Consider the following 17,981-nt stretch of genomic DNA (forward strand, 5'->3'; position numbering starts at 1 on the left):
TATCGTTGTTATTCATTGGGAAAGAACACAAAATGGCTGAACGAAGAGAATTGATACTCTTAATTTAAAATCGATGGTGATCGCTTATCTAGCGGAATAAAACTTTAATATTGATGAATTTGAGGATTTTTATTCAGAATGAACATAATATCAATTTTTGATTTTTTTGCGAAGTTTCCCGACAGTTTTGATACAGGATGAGTGTAGGGCTTCTGGCATGCTCCTCTATATATACCTTTGTTAGCTAAGATAAGATATTTTCTTATATTAGACGTCCACTCTGTGCTTTTGTTAGATGTATTTCTATTTGTATCCCTCTGATCAGTTAATTCATTTTGAACTGATTTTCATAATTCGTTTTTATGTTGTACTGTTACACCACTGTCCAGAGTTATGAGAAGGGTTGACGCCTCAAGTTTAAAATAAATTAACTCCGCAACTTTCTGTGTTTGTCTGTCCCAAGTCAGGAGCATGTTATTGTGTGCTTGCCCTTTCTTTGCTGTTTTTCATATTTCAATGTTTATGTATGTTGTTTTGTAAATCATTTTGTTATGCCATTACACCATTGTCAATGGTTAATTAACATGCAGACATCTTATACGTTAAAATATTTACCATGTAAATTTCTATGGTATTATTCTATACAAAGCACCAAAATGTCGGCATTAACTCAATAGCTAACCAAACCTTTAAGGGATATACTAGTAGTTACGAAACTGTTGTAAGGTTGTTAAGGATTTTGTATTTTGGTATTTATTTTGATTCACTCATAGGGTCTTTACACAGAAAATAAACACATGCATTCTAAAACCAGTTGTTTGCATGATATCCATCGGCAGTACTCTAGCCTTTAGACGAGTTGTTGTCTCTTTGACACATTCTTCATTCCCATTCTCAATTTCATATAAGCGGATTTCATCAAGAATAAATATGTATCTTATCATTGAACTTCATTTAGCGCCAATATACATACCAGATTAACGCTACCGAGTAACACATAATGTTTTATGTCTGCACGTTGTACGTTAACAGCAGCAGAAATTGTCTGTCAAAGTGAAGGGAACATAGAAACAAAATCAATTAATTACATATGTAATATTTGCAAATAATAAAAATATGAATATACCTGTAATCTACACGTAAATTTGAGGATTAGCCCAAAATTTAAGACGACTTGAAAACTGAGTCTTAATGTCGACGTGAAAACGTAACATAATATACCAATACGCCCAAACGTGCATCTTCTGATAGAGTCAGGTTTAGAGATCGTTAAGACTTATCTTGTGTAACATTGACTAAGGTTCTTATCTTTTATATATACGTTTTATAATCATCGCAGGATATACCAGGTGAATTGTATTTTTTAAGAAAGTATTATTGTTACATGTATACCCTACATACACATCTTTCTCTGGATTCCTCTATTTCTTGAGTACTTATTATTTGACCTTCTACCATGATAGAATTAACTACCTTTCAAAGTTCAATATAACAATTGTCATATGATTTGGCGAGCAATCAAATATGCTTCAACATAGTGTGCTATTTCATTTATCCTGTACTTTTATGTATATGTTTACACAATTGTATCTATTATAGAATCATCTTTGAATACGTGTATAAAGGACTATACAAACTACCACTAAAAACACACTTACTAAAAAAATCAAATTATATACAAAACAAATCTATAGACGGTTGTTACATTTATAATTTTTCGATCAAAATAAAATGTTTTTTTCAAAAGATACGATATGTTAAATTATTGTGAAATGTTTATCTGAACTGCTAAATAATTCGAAAACATTAATTTATAATAACCTTAATTCTCAGTAAAAAAAACACTTATTTGACGTGTTATGTTATTTTATAGAATTTGATTTGCATGGGACGTTAAATTTAAGTTCAAATGAATAAACGAATATTTTTTTCATATCGATGACAAATATGTTATTGTCTTTTTTCTAAAATTTGATCCATCTCAAATCGTTTTAAATGGCCCTAATCTTCCATATTGGATTAATTCCAGGTTTTATTTCAATGCCGTTTTAACAGTTCATCATCCAGTTTGATTTGGTGTTTAGATAAAGCTGAAAACTTTAATTACATTGATAAATCTCTCATTTACATTGGTTTTAAATAAAGGCACATTGACTTCGACGTTACGTGGTGGGTGGGGATGTCGGAGTGGGACAGGAGATTGTCGTCTGTGTACTTGTGGTGGGTGGGGATGTCGGAGTGGGACAGGAGGTTGTCGTCTGTGTACTTGTGGTGGATGGGGGTGTCGGAGTGGGACAGGAGGTTGTCGTCTGTGTACTTGTGGTGGATGGAGATGTCGGAGTGGGACAGGAGGTTGTCGTCTGTGTACTTGTGGTGGATGGAGATGTCGGAGTGGGACAGTAGGTTGTCGTCTGTGTACTTGTGGTGGATGGAGATGTCGGAGTGGGACAGGAGGTTGTCGTCTGTGTACTTGTGGTGGATGGGGGTGTCGTAGTGGGACAGGAGGTTGTCGTCTGTGTACTTGTGGTGGATGGAGATGTCGGAGTGGGACAGGAGGTTGTCGTCTGTGTATTTGTGGTGGATAGGGGTGTCGGAGTGGGACAGGAGGTTGTCGTCTGTGTACTTGTGGTGGATGGGGGTGTCGGAGTGGGACAGGAGGTTGTCGTCTGTGTACTTGTGGTGGGTGGAGATGTCAGAGTGGGACAGGAGGTTGTCATCTGTGTACTTGTGGTGGGTGGGGATGTCGGAGTGGGACAGGAGGTTGTCGTCTGTGTACTTGTGGTGGTTGGGGATGTCGGAGTGGGACAGGAGGTTGTCGTCTGTGTACTTGTGGTGGGTGGGGATGTCGGAGTGGGACAGGAGGTTGTCGTCTGTGTACTTGTGGTGGGTGGGGATGTCGGAGTGGGACAGGAGGTTGTCGTCTGTGTACTTGTGGTGGGTGGGGATGTCGGAGTGGGACATGATGTTGTCGTCTGTGTACTTGTGGTGGATGGGGATGTCGGAGTGGGACAGGAGGTTGTCGTCTGTGTACTTGTGGTGGGTTAGGGGATGTCGGAGTGGGACATGATGTTGTCGTCTGTGTACTTGTGGTGGGTGGGGATGTCGGAGTGGGACATGCTGTTGTCGTCTGTGTACTTGTGGTGGGTGGGGATGTCGGAGTGGGACATGATGTTGTCGTCTGTGTACTTGTGGTGGATGGGGGTGTCGGAGTGGGACAGGAGGTTGTCGTCTGTGTACTTGTGGTGGGTGGGGATGTCGGAGTGGAACAGGAGGTTGTCGTCTGTGTACTTGTGGTGGTTGGGGATGTAGGAGTGGGACAGGAGGTTGTCGTCTGTGTACTTGTGGTGGGTGGGGATGTCGGAGTGGGACAGGAGGTTGTCGTCTGTGTACTTGTGGTGGTTGGGGATGTAGGAGTGGGACAGGAGGTTGTCGTCTGTGTACTTGTGGTGGGTGGGGATGTCGGAGTGGGACAGGAGGTTGTCGTCTGTGTACTTGTGGTGGGTGGGGATGTCGGAGTGGGACAGGAGGTTGTCATCTGTGTACTTGTGGTGGGTGGGGATGTCGGAGTGGGACAGGAGGTTGTCGTCTGTGTACTTGTGGTGGGTGGGGATGTCGGAGTGGGACAGGAGGTTGTCGTCTGTGTACTTGTGGTGGGTGGGGATGTCGGAGTGGGACAGGAGGTTGTCATCTGTGTACTTGTGGTGGGTGGGGATGTCGGAGTGGGACAGGAGGTTGTCGTCTGTGTACTTGTGGTGGTTGGGGATGTAGGAGTGGGACAGGAGGTTGTCGTCTGTGTACTTGTGGTGGGTGGGGGTGTCGGAGTGGGACAGGAGGTTGTCGTCTGTGTACTTGTGGTGGGTGGGGATGTCGGAGTGGGACAGGAGGTTGTCATCTGTGTACTTGTGGTGAGTGGGGATGTCGGAGTGGGACATGATGTTGTCGTCTGTGTACTTGTGGTGGGTGGGGATGTCGGAGTGGGACAGGAGGTTGTCGTCTGTGTACTTGTGGTGGGTGGGGGTGTCGGAGTGGGACAAGAGGTTGTCGTCTGTGTACTTGTGGTGGGTGGGGATGTCGGAGTGGGACAGGAGGTTGTCGTCTGTGTACTTGTGGTGGGTGGGGATGTCGGAGTGGGACAGGAGGTTGTCGTCTGTGTACTTGTGGTGGGTGGGGATGTCGGAGTGGAACAGGAGGTTGTCGTCTGTGTACTTGTTATGATTAAAAATAAACTACTGTATCTTTTTACCAGATTTAACATTAGTTCTCCTTATAAAGTCGGTAATGATTTCTTCCATGAGAACAAACTGTCTTTTTATTGTAGAACCCTTACCCTTTTTATTTGGGACGTCCATTATCACTTAACTAGTAAACACGTTTGTTAAGGAACCAGCTATAGGGTGCGGGATTTCAGTCTCGCTGTGTTGAAGACCAATTATTGGCCTTGTGCAGTTCTCTGCTCTTTGGTCGGGTTCATGCTCCTTGAACACATTCCCAGTTCCATTACCAATGCTATGTTATTGTTGATTATGGTCTGTATTACAACCCTTCCACGTCACGTCGATGATTCTTGTGAGATGTGTTATTGCTGTAAATCTTCAGTATATTGGAGGAAATAAAGAGAATCAACTTATATAAATCCCTGTCCACTTTGCGGGTGCGAGTGCTGCCTTGTAGCGGCATTGACCTGCTCTTTTTCAAAATCTACAAGGGTGTCTTTGACGTGCAAGAGATTATAGATATGACTCTCTCTTAACACGGGTCACCCATTTATCGTCCCCTTCTGACAGACTATCATCATTTCCCCAAGACCATACTCGCAAATGGTGTCAAGAGAGAGCCAAAAATTCAGTCCACTTTATTTTAACTCTGGTGGATGGTTGTAACATTGGCAAGCATACCGCATCTCATTATTTTTATATTAACATCAAATTTATTTTAACTCTGGTGGGTAGTTGGCTAATCGGCAATGATACCACTTCTCCCCTTATATTTTATCACACCAAGGCTGTGATCTGTGATAGAAAGCCCCCCCTCCCATTACATCAGTAATGTTTTGTCTACAAATCACTGTGATATTCTAGCTTACACCAACCTACATATTTAATGTTCCCACTGAAAGGACAATAGTTTGAATCACAGCATGGGGCGTACTAAAATATGGTCAAATCAAAAATGCAATTAATCCATTCAAATCTAGTGGTTGTTTAAATGGCATTTTAATGTTAATTTTGATCAAGTGGAAAATTTATCACATTTTAAATTCGAGTTAATCACCACTTAAAATACCTAGTTTATATATACTGGATAAATTTAAAATTTTAATTCTACACGAAGTAGCCAACGAGATTGTAGGCCAAGCAACCTCCGCTTCATCCACATACTAAACCGCAGTATCGGAATTGCTCGGAAAGGCCAAGTATATATAGTTGTTGAACATGCTAAACCTTTAATTTTACTATGCAAGGCCAAGTATATACATAATATGTTTCACATGCTAAACTTTTAGTATTGCTCCGAAAGACCAAATATACATAATGTTTGTTTTACATGCCACTGTTTTATATCCCCGAAAGACCGAGCTTAAATATAAAAAAAAATTTGTTATGATTGCCAATGAGACAAATCTTCAAAAGAGACCAACTGACACATAAATTAACAACTATAGGTCACCATACGGCCTTCAACGATGAGCAAAGCCCATTCCATATAGTTAACTATAAAAGGCCCCAAAATGACAAGTGTTGAACAATTTTTTTAAAAACCGGCTCTTGACTAAGGACAGGCACATACATACAGAATGATGCGGGGTTAAACATGTTAGCGGGAACCCAACCATTCCCTTACCTGGGACAGTGGTGTTACAATACAACATGAGAACGAACTATAAAAATTAGTTGAAACAGGCCTAACTCATCAGATGGATACAAATATAAGCACATCTAACAAAAACACAGAGTGGACGTGGCCGGGTACTTGTATATCACAACAACAAAAACACTTAGAACAGATCTGAGACCGTTCGAAAGCTGTAAAGCCAGCTGTCGACGTAGTTAAAAACTTCCATTTGTTGTTCATGATCAAACCGACAGTTCGAGGGCTGTAAAGCCAGTCGAGGTAGTTAAAACCCTATCCTCGATAATCAATTTCATCCTCGTATGAATATTGTCACGATGGTATATTTTCCCCCGCTGTCCGCTGTAAGACCCAATGCCAGCCAGTGACAGATTTTCTTCATTTTTCGAAGGCCAACGTTTTTTTTTTTTTTATTTCGAAAATTCCTTCCCGGTCAGAACGGTAAACAAGTAATGTGTCTGATGGATAGCGGGAAACCATCGGGTCGACGGGCGACCGTACCTGCCCTGGGTGTGTCGTATTTTAGGATTTTAGAAATCTAGATACTATTAGTCGGAAGAGCCTCAGCTTAGGAACACAAAAAAAAAAACCTATTAATAGGCAATGTAGCTATTTTCCAAGATATTTTATGTTTTTCTCAAGTCAAAGTAAAAAAACTTACAATCTGCTTCCATTTTTAAGTAATGATCTACTGAAAACACAAACGGGTATTTCGACCGCGGGTATGTACGGGGTCGGCCTATTGAGGGCTACTGCGGTAGGTTAGTGGCCAGCCTATCATGGGCTACCGCGGGTCTCTACCGCAGGAAGGTAGGTGGGCGGCCTATCGTGGGCTATGTAAGTTACCGCGGGTCTCTACTGCGGGTAGGTACGTGGGCCAGCCTATCATGGGCTACCGCGGGTCTCTACCGCAGGAAGGTTCGTGGGCGGCCTATCGTGGTCTGTGTAAGCTACCGCGGGTCTCTTCTGCGGGTAGGTACGTAGGCCAGCCTATCGAGGGCTACCGCGGGTAGGTACTTGGGCGGCCTATCCAGGGCTATCGCGGGAAGGTATGTGGTCGGCTTAGCGAGGGCTACCGCGGGAAGGTACGTGGTCGGTCTACCGAGGGCTATCGCGGGTAGGTACGTGGGCCGGCCTACCGCGGGTACGTACGAGACCGACCCATCGAGAGCTACCGCGGGACCTTAGCGGGTCTCTTCCGCGGTATGTACATCGTTTACAACCTCGGGTCTCAAGCGCGGTATGTACGAGGCCGACCCATCGATGACTACCGCGGGACACTGGTGGGTGTAAACCGCGGTACCTACGTGGCCGATCCATCGAGGGCTACCGCGAGTCTCTACTGCGATAGGTACGAGGCCGACCCGTCGATGCCTATACTGAGGGTGTTTACCGCTGTACCTATGTGGCCGGCCCACCGAAGGGCTACAACGGGTCTCTACCGCGCGGTAGGTACGAGGCCGATCCTTCGCTGACTACCGCAGGTGTCCAACGGGTTTTGACCGCGGTAGGTACGTGGCCGACCCATCGAGGTCTATCGCGGTAGTAGGTACGTAGCCGGGTCCGGTTGAAACATTCTCTCAGGCTGGTGTGGGTTTCTCTAGAAGTCCAGGGCTGAGAAAATAGAGCATCGGTACAACATTTGAAGAAGTCAGAATTTTTCATCGAAAAAAGAGTACACTAGGAATGAGGGCTCCAGGGTTAGGGTTAGGGTGTTAGGGTTCGGGTTAGGACTTGCAACGTCATGAGGTCTTGATGGTCGATGGACCCGCGGTAGCTCGCCCGCGTCCAACGTGCGGCTTCCCGGAAGCCGATGAAAAATTCTCACGCGTAAAATTTCTTTACCGAGAATATACCGGTAGTTCGCCGGCCTCGACGGTCGAAAGACCACCGGTAGCTCTCCCGCGTCTTATGCGTGCGGCTTCCCGATGAAAAATTCTAACCCGTAAATTTTTTTGGGGGGAATTTGTTTCAGATTTCATACTTTTTGTTTTTTTCTCTCTCCAATACAGGGTTTTTAAATTTTGCTCTAAAACACCCATTATTGATTAAGTATATGTATAGTCTGTTTCAAATGCTACATCTTTGGTTTCATCATAAAAGATCAAGTATAGTTCTATTTCTCATAATTAACTTTAAGAATTGCTCCAAAAGCATAGACAATCTCTGATTCGAATTTTACATCCCTAGTATTACACCAAAAGCATAGGCAATTCCCGCTTCATATGCTATACCCCTAGACGGCGTGCACAAAATTGACGGCCACAAATGCTCTTTTAAAAGTAGCTTAATACAACCGTGTTAAACATATATTTTGGATAGAAAGTTTTTTTTTAAGGATAAAATGATTAGAGCCAGCTATTAAAATTTACATAATCAAAAAGGTTATCAAAATTAAATCTATAAAGAATGAAACTAACATGGACAAACGGCAAAAATATGTGTAACCTTAAATAAGCATAAAATTGAGTTTTTGACCTGGATTTTGTACAAATTCAACGTATATTCTTGCATTTTCGTACAATACTTTTTTCGGATTCGTACTATGACGTCATTCAAACTTCACCTAAAAAAATCCAAATCGGTCATTGTGGATGAGTTTGGAATGTAGTTCGTTATGTGTAAGAAGTAGTTAACATACTATATAGTAAAAAATCATTTCTGTAGATCACCGAAAGGGGAAGTGGTCTAGAACACAGTATTATTTTATTTAGGGGGTTCACTATACACGCAATTTTTTATTAGTCTTCACTTCAAGGTTAATCGAGCAAATCTTATTAAATAAGGCTTTTTACAGTTTTTTTTACTTTACTACGGGCTCATTAGGATCTTAAATCTGATTTTATTGCTGTGTCCACAATAGACACAGCAATATTATTCTACGTATTTCACCTTTATCGGTTTGGACAATTCCATGGACTATTCCATACACACACCATTATGCTTAAGGGGTTTTCATATGTCATGTCAAGATGATATAGGCTATTTACCGTTGTTTGCCACAAAAATAAATCTGGTAAAGTCACTTTTATGAAAAACCAATATAAATATAGTTAACATATTTATATATTTAATCTAACTGTTTTCATTGACCCGAATGTTTTAATGACAACACACACCTAAAATTCGTTTTTGTCTATTCCATGACATTTGCGCGGGAAATATTCCTCAGAGACTTAATTTTAATGGACGTTCATTTGGAAAATTTTACTATCTATTTTATGTGAACAATTGTCTTATGTGTTTGTGTTTCGTACATTTAAAGGATCAACGTTATTTAAATTCCGTATATCTTCATTTGACATCAGGTTTGTACGCATTTATAGTCTCTTCTCTAGTGTATAATCTAAACTGAAGGCCGCGAAGGGACACATGTCACGATGACACGTGCTGCACAATCCCACACATTTCAACGAACAAAAAAGTTACTATTGAATAGACTTTATCAGCTGTTTATAGACATCTATATATATATATGCATTTCATCCCCTAATGTCAGTCATGATAAGGCAACAACCATTTGATTTTCGGGGGGGGGGGGGCGGCTTAGTCCAAATAATTATCAAAACGTTTTAGCATTACACAAAGTGGCAGCTTAGGGTGAAACAAACAATTTTTTTTCTCAGGGTCCGAAACAAATTATTTTTTTCACCAAAACCTGGAAACAAACTTTTTTTCCAAAAAAAACCCATAACAGATTTTTGTTTATCTGTCTGTTTTGGTGTGATAAAATGGCAGCTCATAAATTGCCATGTTCAGTCATGCAGGGGACTTACTGAAATAAGTGATTTTTAAATCACTTTTTTAGTAGAAAATTCAATTTGCAAGGTTTAGTCACAAATTGGGATTTTGTAGTTTTTCGTGATTTGTATATATTTCAATGGTGCTCTTAGTAAGGCCAAAAAAATATATGTTTGTTTACGGGTACCTGACCGATCCTATTTTGAGCACCCACCCTAAGCCATTTTATTGCCGTCGTAAGAAATAATCCAATCATTATAAATAGGGGAACTCTCGCCCCATGGACAACTCCGACCATGCAAGACAGACCACACAATTCAAAATCATGGCGCAAAAAATAAAATGCACAAAATAATTTTTTTTACTTTACTACGGGCTCATAAGGATCTTAAATCTGATTTTATTGCTGTGTCCACAATAGACACAGCAATATTATTCTACGTATTTCACCTTTATCGGTTTGGACAATTCCATGGACTATTCCATACACACACCATTATGCTTAAGGGGTTTTCATATGTCATGTCAAGATGATATAGGCTATTTACCGTTGTTTGCCACAAAAATAAATCTGGTAAAGTCACTTTTATGAAAAACCAATATAAATATAGTTAACATATTTATATATTTAATCTAACTGTTTTCATTGACCCGAATGTTTTAATGACAACACACACCTAAAATTCGTTTTGGTCTATTCCATGACATTTGCGCAGGAAATATTCCTCAGAGACTTAATTTTAATGGACGTTCATTTGGAAAATTTTACTATCTATTTTATGTGAACAATTGTCTTATGTGTTTGTGTTTCGTACATTTAAAGGATCAACGTTATTTAAATTCCGTATATCTTCATTTGACATCAGGTTTGTACGCATTTATAGTCTCTTCTCTAGTGTATAATCTAAACTGAAGGCCGCGAAGGGACACATGTCACGATGACACGTGCTGCACAATCCCACACATTTCAACGAACAAAAAAGTTACTATTGAATAGACTTTATCAGCTGTTTATAGACAGGGGGCTTAGTCCAAATAATTATCAAAACGTTTTAGCATTACACAAAGTGGCAGCTTAGGGTGAAACAAACAATTTTTTTTCTCAGGGTCCGAAACAAATTATTTTTTTCACCAAAACCTGGAAACAAACTTTTTTTCCAAAAAAAACCCATAACAGATTTTTGTTTATCTGTCTGTTTTGGTGTGATAAAATGGCAGCTCATAAATTGCCATGTTCAGTCATGCAGGGGACTTACTGAAATAAGTGATTTTTAAATCACTTTTTTAGTAGGAAATTCAATTTGCAAGGTTTAGTCACAAATTGGGATTTTGTAGTTTTTCGTGATTTGTATATATTTCAATGGTGCTCTTAGTACATGTAGTAAGGCCAAAAAAATATATGTTTGTTTACGGGTACCTGACCGATCCTATTTTGAGCACCCACCCTAAGCCATTTTATTGCCGTCGTAAGAAATAATCCAATCATTATAAATAGGGGAACTCTCGCCCCATGGACAACTCCGACCATGCAAGACGGACCACACAATTCAAAATCATGGCGCAAAAAATAAAATGCACAAAATAATAAAAAGAAAATACCGACCTACCTACCTACCCTACATATTTTGATGATGTAACCTTAAACAGACATGTTAGTTTTCTCGTTTGAATTGTTTTATATTGTCTTTTAATTTCAGGGCCTTTTATAGCTGACTGCGGTATGGGCTTTGCTCATTGTAACATGTACAACAATCAAACATCAACCCACACTAAACTGAATGTAATTGAAAGACATCTAGAGGTTGATATCAGAGGCGGATTTAGGTGGGCCCTGCTTTTTGAGAAAAAATTTAATTGCTTATATAGGGAATCCAGAGCTCCAGATAAGAATTCACAAATTGGGGTTTTTACCCACCATTTTCTTATGTAATTGGGTGATACAGATTTTTAATTGCATTTCAATTCCAATTCACCCCTCAAGTTAATATCAAATTGGGTTTTTCACCACCAAGCTCCTTAATGTATTGGGATTTTTCATCAACACACTATTGAATATTTAGGCAATATCAACCCCGTATGTTTTTCCATGTTAAATATGTTTCTTTCTTTGAATAATATGTGCTATAGCTGTTTTATTTTCTTAGTTCACTGACGAGCAATTGTAGGTTTAATTTGTGTCCCGTTAGGTTTAATTTGTGTCCCGTTTCAATCTTCTGCCAGTTTTGTATTTTCTCACAACTTATGTAAACTGTAAATAACGGATATGTCTATTCCAAGGCACTCGTCTCAGATCTTTTTTTCTCTGATATACCTATATATAAAAATTCCGAGAGGAATGCCTGTGTGTGCATTCACTCATTAACCGTAAAACGAAAAAAAATAGTATATACATTGTATATAAACTCGTAATTATACTTGAATGTTTTTGTTTTATTCAATTTACATAAACCTGGGTTAAGTTATCCCTTATTAGAACTTTTGGTTTCCAATTACATATCATTTCATAATTGATATCGTTTGGCCTTTCACATTTTCTAACGGCAATTAACTGATTCAGTTTTTGACGAAGTCCCGTGTTTATTAGCAATATTCTCGTTAAGGTACGCAAACACGCCCATGGGTTCGACGGACGCTTCCTAAAAACACTGGCTGAGTGTTGTTATCATCATATCTTTCCCTCAGTTATTCAAAAGAAGCTGAAAACATGCTTCTATTCAATATTTTTATCGGACATTCATGCACTTTCGTTTTAATTCAATGTATGTTATGATAAATCTCGAGCAATTAGAAAAATATATGACAACATGACACACGCTAATTGGATAAATGCCGAGAAAATCGAAATGATTTCAAAAACATGTGTACCTTTTGAGCAAAGGAAAATTCCAACAGGGACCCATTTCAGCTACTTGATGCAGGGAACTATTTTTATAACGAAAGGACATTTCCAATTATAAATACAATCAAAATAGATTTACGCAACAAGTGAAAACAGATAAAGGTAAATAACGCAAACGGTAGCCAACAAAGGGGTTGAGAACTCATGTTTTTGGCATATAATTGGGGTTTCCTTTGAATTAATTGGGTTATTGAACCCTGCAATTGGCAATTGCATTGGGTTTTCTATTATTTGTATTGCGTGATCACGCAAATACGCAGCTTATCTGGAGCTCTGCGGAATGATTGTACCACAAGAAAGTTTTAACCTGTGTATATATCATGTATTTTTCAGGACTTCTGAATCCAACCATGTAGTATGGAATGTTTTTGAGATGTGGTTTTGGTCGATGGATGTTAATGAAGGACCTGTAGTACAAAGTATATCACTGAATTTAGCTCTTTGTCTAAGTGTATTATTGAATACTTTGCTTTGAGCTCAGTTCATTGTTATGCAAATCATTCTTTGTGAAATAAAGATTTGACAGAAAACTCCCATGTACAAGGATTTGTCAGAGTAGTATCACCTCTATTTACAATGTACAATGTAAGTATCAGTGGCGGATCCAGAAATGTTCATAAGTGGGGGCCCACTGACTGACCTAAGAGGGGGCCTGCTCCAGTCATGCTTCAGTGATTCCCTATATAAGCAACCAAATTTTTTTCCTAAAAGGGGGGCTGGGCCCCCACTAAATCTGCCTCTGAGTATTTTGGGAGATAAAAGCATTCTATTTTGATTTGAACCAAACATATTATAAAAAAAAAGAACAAATTTACCCGAGAATACTTCTACCACTACTATCAATATGATGCTAGGTTGTTTTAATACATCTGTACTAGCTGCCTACTGATGACTCGGCTCTGAGTGTAAATGGTCCTTCAACTATGTGGGGGAAAATTATAAGGCATATCTAGGCTTATCAATTTCTAAAACAATATTTCATTGTACCGGTACATGTTTGAAATTTTTAAACAACCACAGAAATTTTTGCAGTTGAAATACATGTAGGTATCCTGTCGTCCTCTTCACAAGACAGATGGTTTCTTGATAATAACTTCAGTTTAAGTAAAAAGGAAGCCTTAAAATTATAACATACTGTGGATTCATTTATTTTCGTGGGTACCAATTTTTGTGGATTAAAGAAAATTTGCATTTTCATGGATATTTAATTTCATGGTTTTGCCAAAGTCTGCATACAAGCCTATAGAATATTTGTTACTCGTTGAACATTTAATTTCGAGGTTAGACTCTACCCACGAAAGCCACGAAAATTGGTATCCAAAGAATAATAATGAATCCACAGTAATATTTAAAATCATAAAAGGAAGCTTAGGATTGTTTTGGGGGGATATATATATAGTCCCTAAGGTTTAGGAATAAGGGTTCCAAAGGTGACCAAAACGAGCATTAATCTAGTGTCCGTACAAAAAGTCGTGTATAAGTATTTCAATTGTTCTGAAATTGTACCATAATATTGAATACCATAAGTAGAAGGTTGAGGTCTATTTTGTGGGTTATGGGGCAAACAGTCTAGGAATTAAGGGCCAAAAACAAACATCTTTGTAGATTCCAGACAATAAATTGGAGTTATTTCTTTGTCCAGAATGGTTGTTGAATTACCTAAAACCAATGCTTTATGAAATCTTCTTTAAAAATTGGAGTTTAGATTTGTCTGTCCAGAATAGTAGTTGAGTCAACTTAAAATAATGCTATACATGTATATACAATATACAATGCAAAATTCACTTTACTACCAACTGATAAATTTAAGCAGTCTTTAATAGCCATTCAGTGATTACAAGCACTTTGATTATCATTCTAGGGTTATGCCCTTTCACAAATGGAAAAATTTTAAGTTTGTCTCAACTAAATTTAGTGAAATGTGTATATAATGCTTATTACCTCTAAACTCAGTTTAAGTTCAATTTTTGGCAGCTTCACTTTATGTACCTTTTTAACATTATATGCTAGCGGGGCTGCACATCATCACCATGATTGTATGACATTTATATTTTAATACTTTATTTTATTAAAATGAGTAGTTGAATAATTATTGTTGCAAACTCCAGTAGAAATTTGATTTGAGATCATTTTTATACGACCGCAAAAATTGAAAACATTTTGGTTGTACATTGGTATCACGTTTGCGTCATCGTCTTCATCCAAAGACATTTGGTTTTCGCACTCTAACTTAAGTAAAAGTCAATAGAAATATATGAAATTTAGACACAAGGTTTATGACCATGAAAGGAAGGCTGGGATTGATTTTGGGTATTTTGGTCTCAACAGTTTAGGAAAAAGGGCCCAAATTTATTAGCATTGTTCTTGGTTTTTGCTTTATAACTCAAGTATTATTTAAACAGAAATCTATGATTTTTTAACATAAGGTCTATGGCCACACAAGGAGGGTTGGAATAGATTTTGGTAGTTTTAGTCCAAACAGTGTAGGATTTAGGAACCAAAAACAAGTCCCAAATAAGCATTTTTCTTGGTTTATTTAACAATACCTTTAGCATATGTTAATAGAAATCTATAAAGGTTTATGACCACAAAAGGAAGGTTTGGATTATTTTTGGGAGTTTTGGTCCAAAGGAATAAGGGGCCAAAATTAAACTTTGTTTGCTTTCATAAAAAAAATGAATTATTGTGCTTCTTTGATATGCCAAATCTAACCGTGTTAAAATTCTTAATTTTTGGTCCTGTTTTTAAATTGATCTACATTAAGGTCCAAAGGGTCCAAAATTAAAATTAGCTTGATTTTAAAAAAAAAAATTATCTTTGGGGTTCTTTGATATGGTGAGTCTTAACATGTACTTAGATTTTTGATTATGGGCCCAGTTTTCAAGTTGGTCCCAATCAGGGTCAAAAATTATTATACTAAGTATTGTGCAATAGCAAGAAATTTTCAATTGCACAGTATTCTGCAATAGCAAGAAATCTTTAATTGCACAGTATTGTTCAATTGCACATAATTGCACAATAGCATGAAATCTCCAATTGAACAGTATTGTGCAATAGCAAGAAATTTTTAATTGCACTGTATTGCACAATAGCAAAAAATATCTAATTGCACAATATTGCGCAATAGCAAGAAATTTTCAATTGCACAGTATTGCCAATAGCCAGGAATATTCAATTGCACAGTATTGTCCCGTTTTCAAATTGGTCTACATTAAGATCCAAAGGGTCAAAAATTGAACTTTTTCATTTCAACAAAAATTGAATATGTGGGGTTCTTCAATATGCTGAATCTAACCGTGTATTTAGATTTTTAATATTTGGGCCTGGTTATCAAATTGGTCCACATGGAGGTCTAAAGGGTCTAAAATTAAACATTATTTGATTTCATCAAAAATTGAATTCTTCGGGTTCTATGATATTCTGAATTTAACCATGTATTTAGATTTTGGATATTGGACCAAAATAGATAAATGTCCAATTTAAAAATTTTAAGTTGAAGTTCTTAATAGACCACATTCAATCTGTGTCAGAAACCTATGTTGTGTCAACTATTTAACCACAATCCAAATTCAGAGCTGTATCCAGCTTGAATGTTGTGTCCATACTAGCCCCAACCGTTCAGGTTTCCAGTAAATGTTAATTACTACACTTGCATACCACAACAAATACTGTATTGGTACATGTATCACTTATATTTGTATCCATATAACAAAACCAAAAATGAAAAGGAATAATTTTGCAATACCTTTTGAGTACTAAATAGCTTTTTAGGTATTTAGGCATATTAAGACTGATTAAGTAGATGTTGATGATATCTGCTTGACATGCTTCAAATTCTATCAGATTACTTTTGGAGCAGTTATGAGTCTTTGAAGCATGCTCACAAAGGTTCTTTTGGTGAAATCATTTTTATATTGGTCAAAATTTGTCTGCGCTTCGACCAGCTTTGGAGGAGATATAAAGAATTGATATAAATCAGCACAGAGGTTTACTTCCTCTCTTATTTAGCCCCAATAATCATGTCAGACATAAGCCATTGTCATTACTTAAAACCAATAAATGTATTCTAATCTGAGGAAGAAATTCGACATTTTAACATAAAAATTTACTAATGATACTGACGATCCACCACAAAGTAATGTAAATAGAACCATACCAATAGTAAGCAAATACATATAAAAAAGATGAGGTATGATTGCCAATGAGACAATTCTCCACAAGAGACCAAATCGACACAGAAATTAACACTTGCTCTCCCAGCTACAAAATGTATCCAAAACCAAAGATGTAGAACATGTTCTATCATAATCATTTGGTAACTAATGTAATTACTGTCTCCCCATGTCTGTATTGAACATAAAAAAAAAAATTAAAATAAATAACACTCCTAATGCTCAGATCGGTTGTCACCGTGCAACACAGTTATTAACACCATATAGGAAAAACATAGAACTTTATTGTCATAAAACACTGTCAAACATCCAACATACTATCCACACTCATCTGTGTCCACACTTGTAATTATAGTAAAATATTAGCTAATGGAAGAATCGGTGAAAATGATATGTACTTGCTATTTTCTTTTTCGAAATGACTCGATATTCCAAATGTGCATAACACGAGGTTTAAACAAATCTGCAAAATATGAATGATTCGCTGGTACAGGCTTAACACCTGGATTTTGTAAATGTCCAGCTATTATGTTACAGTTTAAAGAAATGATGTTTTAACGCTATTTTCTGAATAGGGTTTATGCTACAGTCGCTTATTAATTCCTTTACACCGATCTTAGTATGTGTTTTCATAGATTTTCAGAATGTACATTTGCTGTACTTAGATGTTCGAAAAAAATGAAACATGTTGAACGTTTATTTTTAAGATTAGGTGATAAACTATGTGTCCAGTGTGTTTGTTACGCTTACGTTTTCTGGGTCGTAAATGATTTTGGCTATTTGAAGACGTTACGTTTGTAGACTCAGCTTTGTGCACGCCGTCCTAGTATTGCCTCAAAGGACTATGCAATCCCTTCTTCATATTCTACACCCTTAGTATTGCTCCAAAGGACTATGCAATCCCTTCTTCATATTCTACACCCTTAGTTTTGCTCCAAAGGACTATGCAATCCCCTCTTCAAATGCTACACCCTTAGTATTGCTCCAAAGGACTATGCAATCCCCTCTTCAAATGCTTCACCCTTAGTATTGCTCCAAAGGACTATGCAATCCCCTCTTCAAATGCTTCACCCTTCGTATTGCTCCAAAGGACTATGCAATCCCCTCTTCAAATGCTACACCCTTAGTATTGCTCCAAAGGACTATGCAATCCCCTCTTCAAATGCTTCACCCTTAGTATTGCTCAAAAGGACTATGCAATCCCCTCTTCAAATGCTTCACCCTTCGTATTGCTCCAAAGGACTATGCAATCCCCTCTTCAAATGCTACACTCTTAGTATTGCTCCAAAGGACTATGCAATCCCCTCTTCAAATGCTTC

The 17,981-nt window shown here is 38.1% G+C and overlaps 1 protein-coding gene across 1 annotated transcript; it reads right to left on the reverse strand.

The window, feature by feature from the left end:
- Positions 1 to 2,162: 2,162 nt before the first annotated feature.
- Positions 2,163 to 4,255, reverse strand: LOC134688197 (mucin-2-like). The gene is made up of 2 exons (XM_063548669.1): positions 2,981 to 4,255; positions 2,163 to 2,921 (listed from the first exon to the last, which is right to left on the reverse strand). The coding sequence occupies exons 1-2, from the start codon at positions 4,253 to 4,255 to the stop codon at positions 2,163 to 2,165; spliced, it is 2,034 nt and encodes a 677-aa protein (XP_063404739.1).
- Between the last annotated feature and the right edge of the window lie 13,726 nt (positions 4,256 to 17,981).

This window comes from Mytilus trossulus, chromosome 10, assembly GCF_036588685.1.
Source record: "Mytilus trossulus isolate FHL-02 chromosome 10, PNRI_Mtr1.1.1.hap1, whole genome shotgun sequence".
NCBI classification, from domain to species: Eukaryota; Metazoa; Mollusca; class Bivalvia; order Mytilida; family Mytilidae; genus Mytilus; species Mytilus trossulus.

Bases quoted from the DNA above. Each gene is read 5' to 3' on its own strand.
- LOC134688197 (XM_063548669.1), bottom strand. From the start codon at position 4,255: ATGTTAAATCTGGTAAAAAGATACAGTAGTTTATTTTTAATCATAACA. The intron at 2,922-2,980 runs GTACACAGACGA...ACAAGTACACAG, and splicing joins GACATCCCCATCCACCACAA to ACGACAACCTCCTGTCCCAC.